Consider the following 24,302-nt stretch of genomic DNA (forward strand, 5'->3'; position numbering starts at 1 on the left):
TATGAACGTTTTTTTCCGCATAAATTCCTGTTCAGAAATGTAGTCATATCATGCATATTTAATTTTTCATAAACAACAAATTGAACATGAACATAAACAAGCAAACAGAAACACAGAAAAACAAATATGAAGTAGAGGAAAAAGGGTAGACAAAAAAAAAGAAAAGAAAGAGTACCACAAGTCCACTTTAGGAACTTTGAAAAATGACTACAATAAATGCTCTATTTTCTGTCCTGGCCGCGATCTACCACTACTCATTCTGCGTTGCCTAGAGAGACTCGTACTTGAGCGAGGCTCCCTGGGTTTACCAAACGGCAGCTGACTGGATGTTGAGGCACTGAGAGGAGGAGGAGGAGGAGTAGCTGTTGCAGTAACAACATCCTGGATATTGGAGCCTGGCGGCGCACACGGCTACAGAAATAAAGGAGGAACGTAGACATAAGGGAGGCGATGGTGGTAATCGCGAATGTTTGAGTGCATAGAAGCAGGGCATGAACGTGAACCTGGCAACTTTCAGGCATTAATTGTGGATTTACGGTCTATGGCGCCGATTTATCCCGAGGCACCGACAAGGTGATGCAGCAGCTGCAGGACCGGATCAGTCCTCTACACGGCTGCCAGCTGAATGCCTTTACTGGAGGAAAAAGGCGCAGCACACGTCCAGCGCAGGCCGGCTTGATCTTTTATTAAAAATAGGGCATTATGTAGAGAGGATACACCCGTTGCGATACACCCGTGGTTTACTTTCATTATTGTATCGGCTCTTGATATCGCTCTCCGGTTCAGAGACGCTGCCACGGCATCAAGCGGATCAGGCCTGTGCTGAAACACCGTCCGCGCGCTCCGCGATATTTACCGTTGTAAGCGCACGATGAGACGGGAACTTTTATCGTTAACACGCAGAACGAAAGCTCTTAGTGCTGTAACATTGTGTTCACTGTTCAGTCGGCCAGTTTTCTTTATGTTTCCCTAGGTTGCGATACTATTTTTTCTTATCAAACTGCCTTTTCGTGCTTCGCTATCGATAACCTATTGCTGTATTGCTAGTTTAACGTAATATAAATAAGCCTAACGGGCGGCGAGGGCGGACTCGCCGTTTATCGTGAAGATAACGACTCGACCCAACCCGCCTGACACCGAGAAGCGTTTGGATCAAAGCGAGGATCATGGATCAGAATGATAAAAAGACCCTCACGGTATGTGCACACATTTGTTCAATCCATACGTTATATCTGTAAGAAAAATACTGGCTGGATGTTAAAGATAAGACCGGCGTTTTGAGCATCGATTGATATGGCGCTGTAAATCAAGCACACGCACTTGTACAGGTGTCACATTGTCATGCTCAAAGTGTCTGTCTATATGCCGAATTTTATATATTTGGCGCATGTTCATTCAGATGATTGTTGTTTTGATCTCATTTGAATGGCTACTCGCCCTTGCAGGTTTTGTAGTCTTATCTGTGTTTGACATGAATTGTGAAGCAAAAAAAGGCAGTTTGTTCAAAGCAGTTCTGTACCATACTGTATGCTTGCCTCCTCATGATACATTTGAGACCTTTTGAGTTTTGACCCATGTATGTAATTAATGGGTTGTGTGTGAAAGAAAAAGTCTTGATCAGTGTTTTTTTTTTTAATCCTTACTATCATGCAATGTAACAAGCTAGAGTGTTACAGCACTGCAGGTGATCACATTCACAACATAGCTCTTCAGTGTTTCCCCTAGGTTTACAGCTTTTTTTGGGGGGGGGGGGGGGGGGGGGTTATTTGGAGTAATTTGGTAAATAAATATAAACAACATTTATTTATACATCACACAACTATTTACAACACAACAGAGGTTGGCTTTGCTTGAGTTGTTGCTCTGGATTTTGTTGCTTTTAAGAAAAAAAAAACTAATTTTTGCCTGTTTAGGTTCGTCACCTTCTCCATTGCATTTTTACATTTTTACCATTAAAGTTATGCCGCGTTCCAGGCAACCTGTAACCCGTGTTTTTCCAACCTTCTACCCGTGAAAGTGCACTGGAACGGCAGTCAAACCCGTGACTTCCCACCCGTGAACTCGTACTAGATCGATGTACTCCCAGTTACGAGTTTTGACGTCACATAGCCCGCGAAGCAACAATGGCAGCCCCCTACGGATGCGGTGTTTATAAAACAAATATACAAATAACGTAAAATAAAAGGTATAACAGCATTTCTTGCCGTCTGCGCTGTTTTTCTCCTCGGTTTCCCTCAAATAAGCAAGGAGTAAGCACCTTTGGCGATTTAAGTGATTGTAAATGAGCATACACCCCATACGGTCCGCCATGCTTTGTTTACATCAATCTACCACACAATTCCTTGCGCTCAGGCAGTTTGGCGTGACTTTGCCTGGAACACTACAAAGTCGTGAGTCGTGGTTTGAAGTTGTAATTTACGGGCTCAAAAACCTGCCTGGAATGCAGCATTACTACACGCAAATCCGTGTTTTTTTTTGTTTTTTTTTGGGGGGGAATATAATTCAGGGCTCAATGCTAAGGATTTTTTTCGGGGGTTCAAATTTTTACTTGCCCTGTCAGAATTTTCACTGACCCCACCACACAAAAAAAAAACGACAAATAAAATAAAATAGGCCTAGTATTGTTTTTGAGCCATATAAGCTTAATAAATAAGGTTATGACTCTAAAAACGAATATCCTACTCATATATTTTTTTATATTGTTAAAGACCATCAGTAATAAAATAAGAACAAATAATCAAATTATGAGCAAATGCACAAATAAATACAGCAGAACAAACATATAGGCCTACAAATGAAATAAAGTTATTTTCATGTAGGTCTAAACTAGATTGTCAGGTACAAAAATAGTAATCAAATGTAAAATATCACTGCATAGTCTGCATAAAATTATATGCCACTGCATATAAATACAGATTAACCCTTATTAAAAGTTATTCAGTCAAGAGCAGTGAGTGATTTTTTTTTTTGTCTTTTGTTATCTCAATATTTTTATAGCCAATGACGATATTTTCCGGCTTTCCATGTGTTCACTGTTATACGGTAGGGGGCGCTGTAGCGCATTTCCTGCACGAGAACAGAATCTCCTGATCAAAACAGCCGAAGAAGAAGGAACGTGCGCTATCAGAAGCAGATGCATTATGTAAAATAACGCGATCATCACCATTAAACAGCATATAAATCACAACTGCCTAATGTTATTGAATGAAATGTCAACCCAGGACGAGTTATAGGACTGTCAAGCTTTGGGGTGTTGATGGACTCGATCTACAACATCTGTGTTTTGTTCATCGTTCGGACGTAACGAGTCTTTTACAAAAACGTGATTTTTTTCAGCTTTATGCTCAAAATGTTGCTTTTTCATGAAACTTGCAACATTCAATTGTTGATTAAAAAAATAATATATGAAGCTGGAATAAAACAGTGGGTCTGTTCTTTCTTTTGATATAGTGCATGTTTAGATATTCTGTGGATCATTAAAACTTGTGAAAATGACCATAAATGCTGGCGGTGACTGGCAAATTTCATGTTTACGTTCATTTAAAAGACCTAACCGACTATGTTTACGATGATACTAAACAAGACAGTCATTTTGATATAATTTTGTGTGGATATTCGCGCGCTGTGAGACGCGTGGCCGTGTGTGTGTGTGTTGTTGCCCTTCGCGAGTATCAAACTGAGAGAGAGACACTTTCTCGTCTATGAGCGCTTGAATATTTAAATTGCCAAGGCTTAAAAATGCGCAAATTATCAGTTTCCGTGAAGATGCAGCTCTGGGAGTGTCTTTCACGCTGGCACTGAACCATCGGGCAATTCTTATTGTCGACCGTAATGACAAATTTCTATTTTTTTCATTCATTCAGGGGGGGCGGGGGGTCGTTTTAGGAGGGCGCAAAACAATGGTAGGGAAAACACTGCTCTTATTCAGTAAAACAGCACAATTGGGGGTGTTATATTTATAGAGTAATTAATATCAAGTAACATGTTCAGACAAAATTTGACTGATTAGTTGGTATATTTATTTTCCACTACCAAAATAGTACCAGAATAAGCCAAAACACCAGGCTTTGCATGTCACCAAGCAAAACAGACTAAAAGCTGGCCTAGATCAGCATATTTGAGTGGATCGGAGCGACACAGATTTCCCCTCCTGGCACAGAAAGCCTCTCCCTGCTTTCAAATCAGTCTACTTCCCTAATATATGGTAGATGAAAAACAGTATTTGAGATGAGCAGTATGTCAGAATTCATAAAACTGCAAACAAAATTATTACCCGAATGACCAACTACTTGTAGTGAGATTCACATCTGATGAACACTTTACTATCCCTTGAGGCCATGAGAGAGGCATTGTAAATGGCAGTGAAGTGATACAACGGACATTTGTAGGTCACATGACAACATGGCGGAGATACTACATCTGAATTTTATTCATACTACCTAGTACTATAAAGAACATACTTTTTAACAGTGTTGAAGTAAGTTTCAAACCAAATGTTATACATAGTCAGTATGCAAGGCGGTGTCAAAATAGTACACTTGGATTTAGCATACCACTCTTACTATTTTTGCAGTATCTATTAATGCTATCTTCAAGTGCACATGGGAAACTTGCACCTCCAAATCAGCCGTACGTTATTATGATGTCACTAATTCAAGGTGAAAACGTAACTCGGTAGCCTAGACAAAAAAAATGGTGAACAACAAACCCAAATAACTATCACTGACTTAAATGTGAGGCAGACCATGAACGTTGAGTGATTTGACACAATTTGCTATAGTGTCTCTGCCATGTTTCAACGTTCACAACTTGTGTATCATCTAGAATTCTGAGTTTCCCACTTGTAAATACAACTCTGCTCTGTCATTCATATGCTCGTAACTCCTAATTACGATATTTCCGACTCCACTTGAAGGGCATGTGTATATTGCAGAAATAATAGACCAAATGACTTGTAATCAGTACTAAAGGGACTACTAGTCTAGAACCGAGGAATGAAATTAGATGGCTGGAGCTACCTGTTGTTTAATAAAATTTAGACCACGTCCTTTCTGCTGCTTAACATAATTGCCATGGAAACTGAAGTTAATTTTTTATGGCAAGCTTCTGTTGAATGCCGTATGACAGTCGGTATCTGAAAATGTCTTTCTTTGATTTCAGAGCAAGTGGAATCATTTGTGATCTACAGGACAACTCCTTTTCTATGATAAGAAGACATTCGACAGCAAAGCTCCCCTTTACCGCAATGAGATAATAGTGTGGCTTACACAAAAACAACCTTGACACTTATCCCACCATATTCCAGTTCATCATCAAAATATGACCACGCCGGCTCTATTGCCACTCTCGGGACGTAGGATACCTACCCTCTCGCCAGGTGCCTCCTCATTCCCCCATCACCGAGCCACCTTACGGCTCTCCGAGAAGTTCATCCTCCTCCTCATCCTCAGTGCCTTCATCACCTTGTGCTTTGGAGCGTTTTTCTTCCTCCCGGACAATTCCAAACACAAGCGCTTTGACTTTGGCTTGGAGGACGTGTTGATACCGCACATCGAGTCAGAGAAGGAGGCGAGGCACAGCAGCAGACAGGTCATACATGGTGTGGGAGCTCACGACGAGCATCGGCACAGGTGAGATCTCCTCAACCTCACCATGTGTTTTTGTGTTTGTTTTTAAAGGTGGTATAACCTCTTCACTGTGACGCTTTATTCAGAAAACAAACTGAACCATATCTATGCAAATCTATGCGGCAGCAAAAAAAAGTCAGTGAAAGATTATGAAAAAAGTTTTTTTTGAGGTTTCTGGTCTCTGTTGTTTGCCCCTTTTTAAAAGCTGTAAAATAAGTCTCTGATGTCCCCAGAGTGTGTATGTGAAATATTAGCTCAAAATACCCCACTGATAATTTTTTATAGCATGTTAAAATTGTCACTTTTGTGGGCAAAAAAAAGAAGCAGTTTTTGTGTGTCCATTTAAATGCAAATGAGCTGCTGCTCATGAGGGCTGGGTATCGATTCAGATTCGCAAGCTCTCAAATAGATTTGATTCTTTATTCAACTCAATGAATATAGATTTAATACAAATACTATATGTACATAAACTACAGTGAACATAAGTTTACAAAAAGAAATGAAGAGCCACAAACCTGTATATTAAACTCTTTTTATTTTAGGTACACTTGGGTACATTAAAACAGAACCCATCTCTATATTTAAAACGCATGTAAAAATGTATCCGAGAAGTATTTTATACAATTTAGTTTTTATGGATATTTTTATATATTTATTCAAAAATATAAAAAGGATATTGGATGGTTTTCAGCAGTTTTCAGTACACGACAAGCTTTTCTTGTGATTTGGCCGCCCGTGTGTGCAGTTACTTTTCATACACGAGAAGCGTGTTCATACCTGGACACAAGTAGTTGCCGTGGTAACGAACAACAATTCCATAACGTGCTGACTTATGTGGACTAACTTTTATTTGAGGAAATCTGTTTATAATATAAGGCATTAGGTTTGAATGATTGGTCCTGCGCTGTCTATTGGCTCAGTTGATTTGAATTAGGGGTGGGAATCTTAAGGCACTTAACGATTCGATCCGATTCCGATTCTGGGAATAACGATCCGATTCCCAAAACGATTCTTAACATACATTTTTGGGGACTAATTATCCTGCTGTGCAAATACATGAACTTTAGATTTGAACCAAAATTGGAGCTAATATGTGTTTTGTTTTTAGTTAGAATATCTGTTTGACAGTATTGCCATATTTACAGCGACTGCTGTAAGGCGTTTGTGCAAAACTGTGGAAAAACTGCATAAAACGTGCAGGTGTTGAACCCTCTCATCGGGAAAAGTGTCCCCACGGGTGCGACGCCCCTGAGCAGGTCGTAGTTTGTCCATTTTATCTTAAACGAAGCCAATTCACCAGCATACGAACGTTCGCCTATCAACAGGTTTTTCTGTTTGGCCGCGCGCTCACAGTTGTGAAGTGGCCGTTTGAATTGAACACAGAATCCATTCTGAATTTTTTAGAATCGATTCTGAATCGTTGGATAACGAATCGCGATGCATCGATGCATCAACCTTTTCTCCCACCCCTAATTTGAATATGTTTATTATGGCCAACGTACGTGCTTAAGTGAACGCTAAAGTTTAATACAATGATCATAATGCAAGGCAAGCATTCGCATGTATGTGATCTGTTTTTAGTGGTTGTGTGCTCGGCTGTGGGGGTGTTGCAACATCTGGGTGATGTCTCATCAAATGGTTCTGCAGATTTGTAGTATTACTACAGCATTTCGCCTCAGGATTACAAACGTCGACAACGCACAGGAAGCCGCCATTTAAACACTGACTGAATGAATGAATGAATGAATGACAGGCGCGCCTCTCGTTCCTTTGTAACATCGCGCAAGGCAAATAAGAGGCTGACATTTAGTGGAGAAGACTAGTAATTAGATTTACGTTAATCTTATGTTCAATGTTTGTGGAAATAAATCGATTCGTGGCCTTTGAGAATCGATTTTGAACCTACTGCTCATGGGGTGGAGCTTAGCAGTTAGCAGCTCTGATAACCTCTTGCAGACAGGCAATGAAACTGTTCAGCCTGATAAGAAGTGACAACCTTTAGAATGCAACAAGATGTTCCTGAATGGTTAGTTGAGGAATTGATGTAGCTGATGTGGAGTCTTCAAGTCATTGATTAGCATTCTGTCATGATAATCTCGCCCCCTTTGTTGTGTGTTCCTGGGGGGCAAGATTTATGTAAATTTCAGGGTTAGTCACTAACCCGGGAGGAAGCTTGTGTAGTCCCTACCAGCCGTTTGTTGTAGTCCTTAAAAAGCGATTTCTGTAAAAGAAAATATCTCCCTTTGCTTTGAAGTTTGAGCTTCGTAACTTTGCAGATATTGTTTGTGCTCAAACAGCAACATTACACACTAACTAAAGTTTAAAAAGTGAAATCATAATCAACCACCCCTTTAATATTTTATAAGGGCTGTAACAACAAATCGATAATGAATTGATTACTCGTGTCTGCCGACTGGGCTGCTGCTTGAAAGGTGCGTGATCCAAGCTCCCCAAAACACGAGAATTCTTTATTTTAATCTTCAAGCTAATGCATTAGCGTAATGTTTAACACGGTGCTTTGACAGATGCGTGTGCTGTTTAATGTGTGATATGTTTCCTCAGCGCAAGACTATAATTTATATCCTTTAGTTATATCCTTATCTGTAAGTGTTACAAATTCACGCAAGTATTTCCATTTTGCATGAAGGCTCGTACTGACAGTCTAGACAGGACGCATTAGAGAGGGAGACAATTAATATTCAGCGCAAAAATATTCATTTTGCTGAAATATGTTGTTTGACGTTAAATTTATGTTTAAAAGTCAACATGTAATTCAAGTATTTTCTGAGAGTGGTAACTGCAAAGGGATAATAGTGTGTAGTTGAATACAAATGTAAGATGTTTCTTCCATTTACAGGATAAAGAAATGACAGTAACAGGTTTCTTTGTTCAGAGTGAATGGGCCTCATTCATGAAACACGAGCATAACGAATTTGTGTAAATCGTTCGTAAAGGCGATCTGAGGTAAATTTTCGAATTCATGAAAATGTTTGTATTTTGAAAATGTTGAAAAGAAATGTACACCTGCTCCCTACCATGTGTAAATGGTGTGTAAAACATTTGAATATTGTGTTCTAATTTAGGCAAACTTATGACATTGCATTTTGATGCACTTTGTACCATAATATTTCATAATATGATTTGCCCTGTCTTTTAAAAAAATAAAAAAATTTTTTTTTTAACTGTTCAACTTTGAGTAATAAGCAGCGCTCGTCACTGTCACTTTTTACCCAGCCGTCCAATCACAGTGGAGGAGGGGTGGGACAAATACTACACTGACCAATCATCCTACTTGTAACAATGACTGAACAACAATGGAGGAGTTAATTTTGCTGGTTATTGCATTTTTATATTCAGTAATATTCTTCAAAATAAGATACTAGTAACACGTTACTGCCATGGATATTCTGTATCATAGCAACCTAACTATCTCTAACTCATGGGTGGGGATTATGCTAATTATGAATGAGTGTCATTAATATACACACGTTTAACTACTGAATCCACGGTATACAAAGTGTTTGTGAATCTGGAGGAGACTTTTTATAAAGGTTACTCTGAATTTGCTCGTATATTTACGAAAATTTCATGAATGAGACCCCCTCTTATGAGTTTTTTTTTTTTTTTATTATCTTAATTTTTAATAGGGATTTCAACTGTCCTTTTGCACATAGCTTTTTTGCATATAGCATTGATACAGATATATTCTCTCTATATGTTTTCATAGAATTCAATTCATAGCAGGATGTGGAATAGTGCGTTTTGTCAATAAAATATATTTTTTTTAAGTCCGATTAATTGAAGAAATAATCGTCCAACTAATCGATTATCAAAATAATTGTTAGTTGCATCCCTAAATATTATTAATCTTACCATGGTGTGCATTGTAATTGGAAAACTGCATACTACTAGGTGTTTCATGCCTATTTCATGGCAGAAGGAAAAAGCTTTAAATATACTATTCAGGCCAAGCAAACATGTAGGTGCGAGATGTGCGAACAGACTATTCACAGATTGTCTGTTGTTGAAGACCCTGTGACCTCTGAAAGCTTTTTCATACCCCAATCCATAGAAGCAAACAGTGATTTAGAGTCTGAAATCTTTGGGAATGTTTTTTATTAGGTTTAAAATTCAAAACTTTCTAAGATAATTTTGGGAAAAATGTATGTTAACCGCAAGGCAAAGAACCCTAGTACTCCTACACAAAAACAGACACTCGCTTCACTGATTTCTATAAAAATCACATTCTGTGATTGATGTTTTTATCTTCTTTTTTCCTCTAGCAATACTTCCAAAAATATAAAAGGCTTTTCTTTTCTGCCTGAGATGGTTGTAGCCACACAGCTCTCTGTGTGGCTCTCTGTTTCCTTCTTCAGCTGTGGACCACAATTCATTGAGAGTTTAAGTGAACTTCGGTGAAAGAAAGCGCTTTCTGCTTCTTTGTTGTTGCAGGGGCCACTATGTGTTGTTTCTGTTTTCACCATTGAGCCGCTGCTTGTACTCTTAAGAACCAAGCCATGGCTTACTGATGCGCTGCTTGCTGGGTTTAAATTCTTGTCTAAATAAAAAAACACTACACAAATCAAACAAACTGAGGTTGGCATGCAACTTCCAAAAAAAGCAAAAGATGGCATCTTTGGTAATGAAGTTGCACTATGATGTGGTTCGATAGTCGCATGACTTTTTCCCTGAACAACATAAGATGAGTTATCGTAATGTTAAAGCTTATTTTCTGTGCAGCCAGAGATTTAATATCATAGCTGTTTCCCCACACTTTTTGCAATACGATCCTTTGTTTTGCAGTGATAGAAACATTTGAATTAAATGCAGATTGTTTTTTAGTTTTTTTTTGTGGTCACTCAAGCTTTCATTTATGGAAATGTGTGGCACATTTTACGTGGCGAATGCTGACTCTGTCTCAGCGAGGCATTAGTGTGACTGAGGAGGACCATCTTGAAATTTTACCGGCTGGATTGAACAGAGCCTCTTAATATGCACACTAGGAAATAAACCTGCTGAGCTGATGAAATGTTAATTGTGTATATAAAAAAAATTATGCCACTGTTGTCTCAAAGGTAGAGTTGAAGTGTATTTGCGAGTGAGAGACAGATGCCCTGTTTACACCAAGCGGCAACCTCCCCCAGTTTCTCTTGAAGCCAATACGGAAGTGACTTAAACTGCAATTCATCAACTGGCCGCTAGAGACAGGCTCCAAAAGGGAGCAGAATCCCATGTTAAAATGCCCAACTTTACAGCAGAAAAAAAAACATGTTTACAGCCTGGTACAAATTGTGTTTTTGGTCTATACGGCTAATTTTGCCCTTCATGACTGTGAGGGGGGGGGGGGTGATTTTTTTAAATTTATTTTTATAACTCATTCGTTTACATTATATAAAGTCTAAAAGTTCTGCATAATTGAGGGCGTGGCCACTTTGAGTGACGGGTGGATTGCCGTTTGTCTGCTGTCTGTTAGTCATCACGTCACCTTAGCTCAGTGCTTCTCAATTATTTTTTGTCACGCCCCCCCTAGGAAGAAGAAAACATTTCGCGCCCCCCCCAGTGCTCGCTGGTTTACTGAAGTTGCATTCACAAAGCGGGACGATTGTCGCAATATTCGGCACGTTTTCGATGAAAAAACTCAAGCGGCTTATCAGCGTGATTGGGGTGTAATGTCTGTAAGTGACGCCTTAATTTATTTGGCTTCATACTGTCCGCTGCCAACATTTTTAGACACAGTAAACATACCGGTCTTTCTTCGTCTCCCACCGTAGTCGCAGTGAAGCCAAGCGCAACATACGCTTCGTCATATTTCCTCGTCTTAGCTTTCGGGAGGCTTAACGTGTTTCCCTCATTATCTCCGTCTCTCTCCGACTTTCTTTTCATCCCTGTTAAATATTTTTCCATGGTGTTTGTTATCTACACTTCATATCTCCTGCTCTTTGATGTGTGCTCTTGTTCGGGGCAAAAAAAACACTTCCTGAAAAAGTATTTTCCCCGGGGACTCGCGCGCCCCCCCGGTGTCGCTTCGAGCCCCCCCTGGGGGTCGCGCCCCACTATTTGAGAAGCACTGCCTTAGCTCCAGCCATGTCCCGCCTTTTTGCCCATTTTCATTTATTTACATTTACATTTCTGCATTTGGCAGACGCTTTTATCCAAAGCGACTTACATTGCATTCAAGGCACACATTTTACATTTTGGTAGTTCTTGCTTTCCCTGGGAATCGAACCCATGACCTTGACGTTGCTAGCGCCATGCTCTACTGTTTGAGCTACAGGAAAGCCGGTTATTCGGTAGTGACGCACTACTAAGATGGCAACGGCTGACTTTGAGGCTTCAAAAACTCTCTTCAGAAACCTACGGGACGGGTGACGTCACGGACACTACGTCCATTTTTTTTTTACAGTCTATGGTTTACACCTGGTATTAAGATGCATTTTGGTTGATCGGTTCACAAGTTGGCGATGCTAAACAGGGCTCTAGACTTCCTACTTGTCACATTTTTTTATATTGATAATAATGACCTTGCATGTTGATAAATTATCTTAATTTTTATATGCTGGTTTGTTTGCACTGATGTAAAGATTGATAGTGACTAAAAGATAGATTTTGCTAAATATTTTAATATGAACATTTTCCAATAAGCATGAATTTAAAAGATAACTAACATTACTAAAATAGTATCATATACACCGAGCAGGCATAACATTATTGTGTTGGTCCCCCTTTTGCTGCCAAAACAGCCCTGACCCATCTTGGACTCCACTAGACCCCTGAAAGTGTGCTGTGGTATCTGGCACCAAGATTTTAGCAGCAGATCCTTTAAGTCATGTAAGTTACTTAAACAGGGCCCAAAATGCATCTTAATACCAGTAGGGTTGTAGTGGTATAGTGGTATGACGGTACATCATGTACGATTGTCATATCGTGAACATTTGCTTATCCACGGTGTTGGAATTTTTTTTTAAACCAGACTGAGAATCTCAACTGTGGATGCGCAACTTTCCAGTTGACAGCTTAGACTCTCAATTTTCTCCACCCACACACGTACAGTGGAGAACAGAGACAGATGTCAGAGACAGAGGCTGTTATTTCTAATATCCAAGTTGCAAAAAATATGGACACAGTGTCTGCAAAAAGAGGAAATGCATTAAACATGTTCGCCTATATTCGGGAATACATTCCTTTTGTGCAGATAAAAGTGTGTCCCGTTTCTAACTTAATTTTAATTTGGTTATTTTAAAAACATTAATTAAATTGATAGTTTTATTCATTCATTTGATTACTACAGTATATAATCTATTTGTATTAAATCATAAAACACAGCATCCAGATACATTTCAAACAGACAAACACTAAATTATTAATGATAAAAAAATAAATTGTTAATCTAATCCATAATCATTAATTAATCATTAATTACACAATAATTGTTACATTTAATTGATAAGACATGTTTTTGATTATTGAAATTTGACTAAAATCATGTGGTGTAATCGCTCAATCAGTGTTTCAACGGCGGAAAGACGTCAATATAACTAAACAATGTCTTGTAGCATCACATTTACCTCAGGCAGTCATTCAGTGTCCACAGAATTTTATCCACTTGAGAAATCAACTCTTTCACTAAATATATGCACTATATTAGCCGTTATAGTCATTATATTCTACTTAACCTGTTAGTGATGTCTTGATTATTCCATGTATATTTAAATAAGCCTGTTATGAAAATGACAGACACTGTGTATAAATGATTATATTTCAACAACAAATTTGAGAAAAAACGATTGCACAAGTTATTGCAAAAACAACCTTATGTGAAGTTTGCATACTATGTTATTTGAGTGTTCATTATTATACCTAAAAATAAATAGCAACTGAATTTAGGCTAATAGTTTTGGCTCTGAATAAAATAAAATAAATAAGCAATTTAATAAAACTGCTGTATCGTACCTGTGCCGAACCGTGACTTCAAAACCGAGGTACGTACCGAACCGTCAGTTTTGTGTTCCGTTACACCCCTAGTAGGCTAGTCCTTCAGTGAATTTTACGTTTTATTTTCAACCTCTTTTCATGGGCTACAATCGCCTACGTCGGTGAAATTTGTTTTGACATTTCTAATCGTAAACACAGCCATGTTGAAGCCTGCAGTAATGTTTTTCATTGATGTTATGGCAGTCCACTCTGATTATTGTTTTTCGAGAATTTTGCACTCCTGTTTGTCATTGTGCACAACTTTACGGCAATAAATCATCAGATATATTACTGACCGTCTCAAGCGCCCTCTTTACGTTCGTCCTAATGCCTGTTAGTTGTCCATGGATTGGCCTAAATATTAGACATGGAAAATCTATTTTACAATCGATTCAATGAACACTTACGTCTCAAATCGTTTTTTTGTGAATTTTTTTTTCCACAAAAGTGACAGCCGTAGTAACAAACCCTTAAACACCAGGTGTAAACCGGGCCAGAGAGAATGCAGCGGATAGCATTATTTTAGGAGCCATTCTGATGCTTATTGCACAAAGAATACAGAATGTAGTAGATTTGTATTATTACTATTATTTGTTGTTTATTGTTAATAATTGTATTAATGTTATTGTTAAAAATATAATAATTGTTTTTATTTTTTACTTTTTCTGCTGATTTGATCCGTCTAGTCTGAGCATTTGCCTATTCCTCAAATTGTAGTCAAATAGCTAGACTCACTAGATACACCGGTAAAAGGATTCTGTCTGCTGCGGGATGTGACCACATGATCAACCAATTTTTTCAGTGTTCATGGTATCCATGTGATTCGTCTTCAACTGTCATGGTTGTGCTTTTTAATGTGATGCTTTGTAAATATGGCATATCCCATAATGACAGTATATATTTAGTAGGGCCCTATGAAATCCGTTTTATTTTTTCCCAAATTCCATTTTATTTTTTCCCAAATTCCGTTTTTTCCGTTTTAATTTTTGGGAATTCAGTTTTTTTTACCCTTAACTGTTATTTTAGTCGTAAAAAGAGTGTTTTTAATGTTAATATAATAGAACATAAAACATAAAATAGGAATGACCTTAAATTTATTGAGGTAACAAACATCACATTTACTTTTCAGGACAAATACTGCAACATAACACTGCACTCTAAGCACTTCGAGTCACAACTAGATATTAGTGCTGTGAATTAATAATAATAAAAAAAAAAGAATTAATCACATTTTTTTCTGTAATTAATCATGATTAATTGCAATTAAAAACATTGGAGTTTTTTATATTTTGATATTGTAATAATTTCAGTTACTCTCCAAATTAATTTAGAAACAATTTAAAGACAGCATATTTTAAATGTGTGTTGTAATGGCATCTTTTTATGAATGAAGGCCAGTATCACTGATATTAATGTCTATATGAAACATTGATGACGTTACATTACAGTATAACCGAAAGCTACCAATTTCAACATTTATTAGGCTTTAAAAAAACTTTTAACTTTTAATTTAATTGAACTTAAAACAATCTTTACATAAATCTATTATAATAAATGTTATATTTGCCTGTGGCCTTCCCTCTCAGACATAGTCTACACAGAAATTGAATAAAGTTATCAACACCTTTCTTAACTGCATAAATAATAAGTGAAATATAGATTAATCATCATTAAAGCTACAATCTTCTGTTCCCGTTGTTCTTTGAACATTAATGACAGACATTATCAGTGCTACTGTCACTTTAAGAGCTACCTCAGCCAAACATGATGTGGATAATGCTGCCTTCACGTGCTATCGGAAATTTGATGATTCCGACTTCTGAAGTCGTGATTACGAGCGCATTGCATTCAAGTTTCAAAATGTGAGGGCGTTCATGTGCAATGTTTACCTAGGAAACTTGTATATTACGATAATTCCGAGAGCACGTGAAGGCAACATAAGACGCGCTGACCCGCGCATCTCATTTCCTCTCAAGTTCATTTAAGGCATTATTTCCCATACAGTACATTAAAGTGCATTAAAAACAAGGCACAATACAGCAAGCACTCCCTGAGGGAACTGCTCGGCTCGGTACTGAGGGCTTATCGTTGAGTTTCTTAACTTTTTCGCCGACGAAAGCAGAGCCGTGGAGCCGCTTCGCCATACTTTCAGTGTTTTGAAGGAGGAGCTGAAATGACGGGAGGAGTTGTGTTGCCCAAATTTGCTTCCCCCGGTCTGCATTTCCCCAGACATACGTTCTTCTCCCACACAAAACTGCATTTCATTCCAAATATGTCAAATTCCGGGAAATTCCGCGTTAACAATAGATTCCGCGTTAATATGCCAATTCCGCGATTCCGTCCGCGATTCGGTGATCGCGGAAATCATAGGGCCCTAATTTAGCTTGGTGTCTGCATCTTAGATGCATTATAGAGTTAGTTGCATTTATTTATCATGTTTAGTAAGTTCTCAGATGGCACAGTCATATTCCATGCTCCATTTGCCCCATCAGACAAGCGTGATGGTAATAAATGGGCATTCAAGCTTGCATACAGGCATGTTCACGTTCTCTGTGCTGTTATCAGCATGACCCTTCCATTTAGCTTGACATTCACACAGACACATACAACAGCTGTTTGACCCTGCAGTCATGAGGTATTGTCTAGGATTTCAAATTGAAATAATTAACATTAGCCCTTCACCTAATTAAATATGCATGTGTAATGGAATTGGGAGCTATTTTTTTTTTTATAAAAAAAAAAAGAAGAAAAATTATATTACCATTACATTAAATTATTTTAATGTCCGATAGCTGATGTAAAGAAATTATTTTTCATTTTTGTCATCTCTGTGCAGCGTTTCCGGTGCTGTTACGTGCCGGAGGTTGTTACCAAGCCGCGCGTCGGGGGGGTCCGGGGGCATGCACCTCCGGAATACATTTAAAAAAAAAAAAAGCTTAAACCATGACTTCTGGCAAGTTTTGTGGATAGAAATAGACATTTTGAACATTCAAATACAAATTATACAAATTAAACTAGCTTTTCATTAGTTTAAAAGGTGTCTAGCTTATAGCCTATTTTACTTCAATAACCTGCAGGGACATGCAAAAAGTTCCTAAGGGGCAAGGGCTCAAATGTAAGAAAGGGGCAATATGTAAAAATAAAAAATAAATAAAAATGTTTGGATACTATTTTATGTTTTTGCAAAAAGTCTCAGGCTTATCAAGCCTGCATTTATTTAATAAAAAATACAGTGGAAAAAAACATCACATATCATACAAGAGCTGCAAGTAATTTTATCTTTGCCTTTTGTTGTTTGATTCACATTAATGGCTCAATCGTCACCAGGTTTATTAGATGCTGCCCCTTTAAGACGCAGATCTAATATCATTCTCCCATTAATTTCCCCAAACTATTTACGCCCATTTAAGCTAAACTGTGTTTAAGTGAATACTCTCCAAGCCTGTCATTTTGAGATATAGGCTATTTTGTTGTGTATTTGATGGTTTAGTCGCGCACACGAAGCATATGTGCAAGTCGGTCCATTTCGCAGCGTGCGTACACACACACACACCCCGCCTTGAACTTGGAAACAGCGTCTATTGTGCGGATTATTGTGCTTTTCATTTAATCAACCGTTCTGCAATTTAGCCAAAGTGGAGAGTGCACTTGTCAACAATCACAGATTGTGCTGAATCTGACGTTAAAGGCATGTTTGGGGAGAAATGACAGCGCACGCTATGAAGGGACGGAAGTTGTGCTAGACGATGCGCGAGCATAATAGTTTTACCTCATATCTTCTTTTTATAATCCTTGAAAGAGAAAATAAAATAAGATTAATATCACAGCCCTGTGATATTGTGAAAGTGTAAGTAGACTACATTTTTGTTTAGTTCTCTGCAGGGCTCTGAACCGGTTCAAGGAACGAAAATGAAAACCGGAAACGAACGAAATTTTAAGAGGAACAAAAACGGAAACGAAATCAAAATCAATTTGAATCGTTCTGAACAGAAACGTTAATTTGAAATGACCATTAACCGGTTTATAACGTTATTTTATCGTTCTCTTTTAATATCTTAATTTGGCAGTGACCAATCATGAATTGAGTAGTACATTATGTGACGTTGATGGATCAAGCGTGAGTGAAATGCCCACGCACCAGTCATCTATGAATCTACCGGTAACGCAAGTCAGTGTAGAGTGTTTTCATGCTTCAAGTACATTTCTTTCCCCGCTGAGGTCTACGATGAATGTGCAGGTATTGGAGGACATTCTTTTCGAGCGTTTAAATAAGCAGTACGGACTTTAAGCTCAAATAGACTGATTTAGGCTAGTTTATGGATTTTGTTTAAGCCTATCCAAGTACGCTAATAGCATCTATCAAACATTTTTCCTATAGTCTTTCAGATTGCCCATACAGGACAGGTCAATGTTTTCTATATAGACGGTTGATGCTTCGTATTAAATGGTATGTTATATTGCATTAAATGATCAAGCTTTATTAGCCGACTGAATTTGATTATGTGATGCAAGGACGTGTTGCACAGTGTTTGCTTTGAAATTAGCAGTTGACGGTGCATTAAAAGAGCAATGGTTATCCAGTTTATTTATTCTTTATTCATGCAATTTTTAAAACAAGTCGTGTTGAAAAAAAGTTATGTACAAAGAATGTTATCACTCTTCTGAAAAGAATTCGGCATAAGAGGCCACTTTAGATTGTCTAACGCTCCATTAAAACAGGTCCGCTGTTTATGCTTTGTAATTAATGCATGTATTTCTGGTTTTAAAAATGTTATGAAATAAATATTCAATTTTAATTACCATGCGTTATATTATTATTGAGTGAAAATAAGTCTATTTATACTTATTTGTTTAAAGTATAGGCCAAATTAAAATAATGTTATTAACCGGTATTTTTTCTTATCAAACCGTTTTCGGAACAGTAATGTTTATTGAGGAACGCAAAAACGGAAACGCTATAATATCGATTCTGCTCGGAATGAACCGATTTATATTTTTTTCCGTTTTTAAGCCCTGGTTCTCTGGCCATCGTCAATCTCTCTCGCTCCTTTACAGTGTGTAAGTGAATGTCGTGATATTACTGATCATGTGAAGATTTTGCAGTGGTGCTGAAAATCCAGCGCCGCTGTGAATACATTGTAGGGGAAACACTGCTGTGATTACATTTATTTATCAATAAAATCAGTGTTAAAAGGAACTGATACCTTATATGTAAATGTGAAGTTGAACATCAGCATAATGCACGTCATTTGATTAATTATTTGTGTCATTATTACTATATTCATGGGTTTGGATAGTCTCATCAAATTAAGATGCATTTTTCTATGAAATCTGGGAACTTTTCATCCAACCTAGACATTAAGGAGGTTTTCATTGTTGCTCGCTAAAGCTGCACAATTTGGGGCATTTTTTTCCCCCTGATAAAAATTCTGATTCTAAAATGCTTTTTTTTTGCCCCATGTTTGCTGTACTTTTGTATGGCTGCACAGTTTGGCCAAAATATTTGTGATTTTTATAAAATATAAATAAGAATATTAAACAAAATAAGAAATATTAATATTGTAATATTTCACTGTAAAAGAGTATTTGGAAAAATATATTACTACTTATGTATTTTACAGTACAACTAGTGTCTCAAACACTTTCAAACCATAATTATATTAGCTTTTATTTTGGTGGAAAAATGTTCTTTGTTGACAACAGCCGCTTTTATAAGCATTTCTCCTTACAAATTTGGGGAAGATGTTTGGCTCATGTTGCGTTCCCAAATGCACATCATAAAACGGATAGTTCCAGTCCTCGTGCCTGCCTAACGACGGCCCTTGGTTGTTCTAAAATCACTGGAAACAATGGCTTCTTGGGGCTTATTGCTTTATTATAAGCGACCTAAACTGGATTCATGGATGTTTATGTGGAGCAGCATTTACTGTGACGTGTTCTGTTTGTGTACAGTCATTATACTTTTCTAACGTTAAGTTGGTTACTTCATCATTCCTGAAGCTTTATGTAATACTCCATCTGTATTAGCCTAAACTGAAAGTCAGTCTTGGTAAATCCAAAAAAAGCAGAGTCACGGTTATACATGAATGATGAATCATGCTTATTGAACCAGCTTCCCATCTGCTTTCGCTCATGACTCAAAGAGCTCATCCTGGCCATGAGCTCTGACGCCAAACACAAGCTCTCTGGCTGATCGTCCTCTTACCTGAGGGGACTGATTTGCGCCAACCCATGTCTTGTTATGTCTGTCGGTGTGCCATGTTTGAGCAGCCTTTCCCTTTGTTTACCTGGGCATGCTCATTGTTGGTTTTCACCAGTCCCGGCAGTGTGAGTAGTATCAGAGTTGCTGTTATTTTACACTGAATTGATCTTTGCTGTTTTTAGTGTTTGTACAGGAGTGTTTACTCAAAACATCTGTTTAGAAAACCACAATTATTAACATCTGATTTCATTTATTGGTTAGGGAGAAAATGGGATCTCTGTATGATCATGGCGGGTAAGTGCTGGGCAATAAAGGATATATATCAAGATCGCAGAAAAATGTACGTCGATAACGATGATGAACTCTGGATTTTTTACTCGATATGGATTAATCTAACTGCCTATCACACTGCAGAAATAAACGTGACAACAGCCAGTCTGTGCACATCGCTATTAAGTGATTTCTGCGTTTCTCTGTGTGAATGAATAGCGCAGAACTGTAGTCTTATACACAAACTCATACACATGTGACTCTCAGTGGTTTCAGCTCAATATATGAGAACATGGACACATGAACTTGATCTCCAGAGCTGCTTTCAGACTCTTCTCAAGCTTTTCACCGTTTCATTTAAAAAAAATAACTGACTATTTTTCCAGGCAGTCGTTAGAGAAATTTGTGTTTCACAGACATACTTTGCGATTTTAATCCATAGACTATAGACACTTTGGCTTCACTTTTCAGGACGTGTGCGACACACTTGTTTTAATCCCGTCCGAATCTGCCAAGTCAAAGTTTTTCTCACACAACCTCTGTAAAAATGTCAGGGAAAATTACCTACTGTTTTTCTTCAAACTCAAAGGTCTAATCTGAATGCGAAGGCAAATGTCTGTCTGTGTTTGCTGATGTTGTATTAATCTACTTCTCCTCATGTGTTTTTGACCTACCTGAGCTACCTTTTGCACACCAGTCTTTGGCACGCTTTCATTTAGTTTCTATATGGATGGTATCCGACGAAAAAATAACACATACAATTAGGGATATGACGGTGAGAGAATTTTCCCACAGTATAATCAACATGTGATAACACCGGTAATACCGGTATCACCAGCGGGGCTTTTAAATCGCTAATTCTAAAAATCCGAAAGTAAAATGCGCATGGCCTCTCGGGCATTCATAACAGAGCAGAGCGGAGCAAAGCGAGTGTTTTCAATGAATTCCTATGGAAGTTAAGCTTCCATAGGCATAAACTGAAACGCATCAGTGGACACGCACCATGAATGACCGTGCGGCCATGCGTATTTTACTTTTGGTTTAGAATTGGTGCCTATTCGGGGGCGGGTTGCTTAAATTGTGGGTTCATTAGCCTATTATTCTTAATGAAAAACAAAACAAAATAGTACAATGACAAACTCACTTAAATGGGCGCTTTTACATTTTGCTTTGAAACTAAATCTTCCGCAATCATCTTGTCTGTCAGGTCTTCACTTTCGTGATAAATTAAATCTGACTCCTGTTGTGTTTGAGCTGCGACTCTCATTTGGTTCACACTGTATTGAGCAGACACGTTCAGTTTTTAATCGCAGTGTCTGTTCTCTATCTGAACTAAATGATTTTATTACTATACAATATCGCCCAGGCCTACTGCGGGGTATATCTTTTTTTGGATGTGGGTGTTGTGGAAGGTCATGTCCTGAAGATGTTCGCTTGATGAAACCCATTGAAAAACATGTATGATTAAGTTTGAAAAATATTTTTTTCATGTTTTTGATGGAAACTCTTTTGCTCACCAAGGCTGCATTGACTTGATAAAAAATTTAGGAAAAATGATATTGTAAAATATTATTACAATTTAAAAGAACTGTTTTCTATTTTAAACCGTAATTTATTCCTGTGATGACACGGCTGAAATTTTCAGCATCATTACCCGTCGGACCAGTCACATGATCCATCAGAAATCATTCTAAAATCCTGATTTGTAACAATATATTAATTCGTGTTTATAAATAAATACCTTTCCTGTCGCTGCAGGCACCTTTTTTTTTCTTTCTTTCTTTCTTTTTTTTAAATTTATTTTTTTACATCAGATGGCATGCCAGCAGGCAGTGCATGAACCACCAACTGTAATTTTACCCAGAAAGCTGGCAAAAGGGTCTAAATCTATAATGAAGGGGCATAAGGCAGATTTATGCACACTGTGAAATTAGCTTTAGCTACGGTATCCAACAAAGGTCAAGAAATGGGAAGCATTCTGAAAATATCCACAATATACAGTTATTCCTATCTGGGTGGGATTAGATTTCTCCAAGGATGGCTTGAGTTAGACAAACAACTCTAATATTTACAGAGGTTTGTGGAAGAAAAACACAGACATACTGGATTCAGAAGGGATTTAAATCACAAATAGTCTTCAAAAGACAAGGTTACTTAACCTCCTCAGGCAAAGCCAAACTAAACTTTGATGGTCTGTAGGTATTTTCTCCAGGAAGACGATTCTGAGGAATCTCAAGGAATCTCCTCTTGATCAATGTAGAAAAGCGGGAACTTCTCCATGCGGTTGGCTTGCAGAGTTGTTGGAAAGTTAGTGGACGTGGCTCATGTTCTCTGAGTAAGCGTGTCACTGTGGTGGGCTGATGTAACAGATGCCCTGTGACTCGCGATAATTGAGTTAGTGCTCACACCTGCCAACCTGACATGTAGCTTAAGGCTTCTCTGAAAGCCAGAAAGTGCTCGGCTTGAGCTAAACCAGACCGTTTCTCCGAAACCTGACAGTTTATTTTTCAATTTTAGTCCTGATATTGTTTAAATTGGATGAGCTACGTTTGATGGCATGTTGGAGATTCGATCTGAGTGAAAAATGTACCTGCTCCTGCCAAAGCTTTAGTAAGAGGCAGATTAATTTGAGGTGTCTGAGCTCAGGCACTTTATTAGAGGCTTGTTTCTATTAGAGCAGGGAAATCGACAGAAACCTGTCCAGATGATAGTGCGCTCCTCAAAAAAGTTATAATGACGTTATTATTGTAAAAAACATAATTTAGTTACATTGCAGTTAGATGTGATAATAAAATGCTAATAATGGGGGCGGTTGTTGTGAACAAGCAAAAAGATTGCTTTCAGAGTTAAATCGGTGGTTAAAATTATTCTCTCAAGTTCAGCGATAATGGAATACAATGTTAGGATCAAGAGGAAAAGAATTAACTACAAACATATATTTAGTGTAGTAAAGTGAGAAGACTATTACTTGCCCTACCAGACCATTGGTGCGTTGTCACTACATCTGAAATTTGTAAATTTTTTAACAGCTGTTGACTCTTTCCCCACCAAACACGTAATTTTCCATTATTTGTGAGAAAATGCTTCGCCAAACACAGAATTTTCTGTTTCTATGTTTTTACTGTAATGCACTAGGGGGCGCTATGGCACATCTTCTGAAAGAGTACTGAATCTCCTGATCAAAGCACATGAGAAGTTGCAGAAACAAGCGATATATCATATGCATAATGTAAAATAACTCTTATCACCAACATTAAACCACATATAAATCAAAACCGCCTTATGTTACTGAATGCAATGTCCTATAGGACTGTGCAAGCATTAGGGGTGTTGATGAACTCTATTTACTGTTAATGAACCCGATTTACTCCATCATTGTTTTGATCATCATTTTGAATCTGATCCTGCTGAAGTCTTTGACAAAAACATTATTTTTTTTCTGTGTTTTTGTTCAAATTGTTTCCATATTAAATTGTTGATATTATATTGCATGTTCAGATATTTATACAGCAAAATAGTCTGTCCCTTTTTATATTAGGTGGCCTTAACTACTATGTACTTACATTAAAAAATAAGTACAATGTACTTATTGTGTTGATATTGTTGGGATGCACTGATAGGATTTTTTTTGGGGCCAATACCGATTTTAAAGGTCCCGTTTTTCGTGTTTTTTTTTAAGCTTTGATTGTGTTTACAGTGTGCAATATAACATGTGTTCATGTTTCATGTGTAAAAAAACACAGTATTTTTCACACAATTTACTTATCTGTATACCGCTGTTTTCACTGTCCTCAAAACGGCCTGAGAATTTCCTCGTTCTATGAAGTCCCTCCTTCAGAAACACGTAACGAGTTCTGATTGTGCCAGCGGTTCCCGTGTTGTGATTCGACAGCAGCTTAGCTCACGTTGCCCGGGAAGGTCACGCCTCTTACCATAATGGGGAGATGAACGCGCTCAAACTACAGCCCCTGAAGGCCAAACAAAGGTGATTTGACTCCGGGATGAAAATAACAGCGTCTGGACGACAAGGCGACAAACGCAACCGAACCAAACCGAACGCAACACTTCCTCTTCTCCATGAGGGAGCAACCAGACCACGCCCCCTTTTCCGCGTATTCTTGTGGGCGGAGGTTAGTCAACAAACTGTTCTACTGACATAATTAAAGCAGGAAATACCAGGATGTAGTCCAAACCGGCCATTCGCTGTAGGCTTTGAAAGGGAACTTCTGTTA

The 24,302-nt window shown here is 38.0% G+C and overlaps 1 protein-coding gene across 1 annotated transcript in view; it reads left to right on the top strand.

Moving 5' to 3' along the window:
* The first annotated feature begins 336 nt into the window (after positions 1–336).
* man1a2 (mannosidase, alpha, class 1A, member 2) overlaps positions 337–24,302 on the top strand; it is a 120,541-nt gene continuing 96,575 nt past the window's right edge. Inside the window, exons 1-2 of the mRNA XM_079822386.1 lie at positions 337–1,196; positions 5,161–5,630. Of these exons, the coding sequence (XP_079678512.1) occupies positions 5,320–5,630 (311 nt within the window). The 5' untranslated portion in view covers positions 337–1,196; positions 5,161–5,319. The remainder of the gene's footprint in view (positions 1,197–5,160; positions 5,631–24,302) is intronic.

Source organism: Gobio gobio (genome assembly GCF_949357685.1).
Source record: "Gobio gobio genome assembly, chromosome: 7".
In the NCBI taxonomy this organism is placed as follows: domain Eukaryota; kingdom Metazoa; phylum Chordata; class Actinopteri; order Cypriniformes; family Gobionidae; genus Gobio; species Gobio gobio.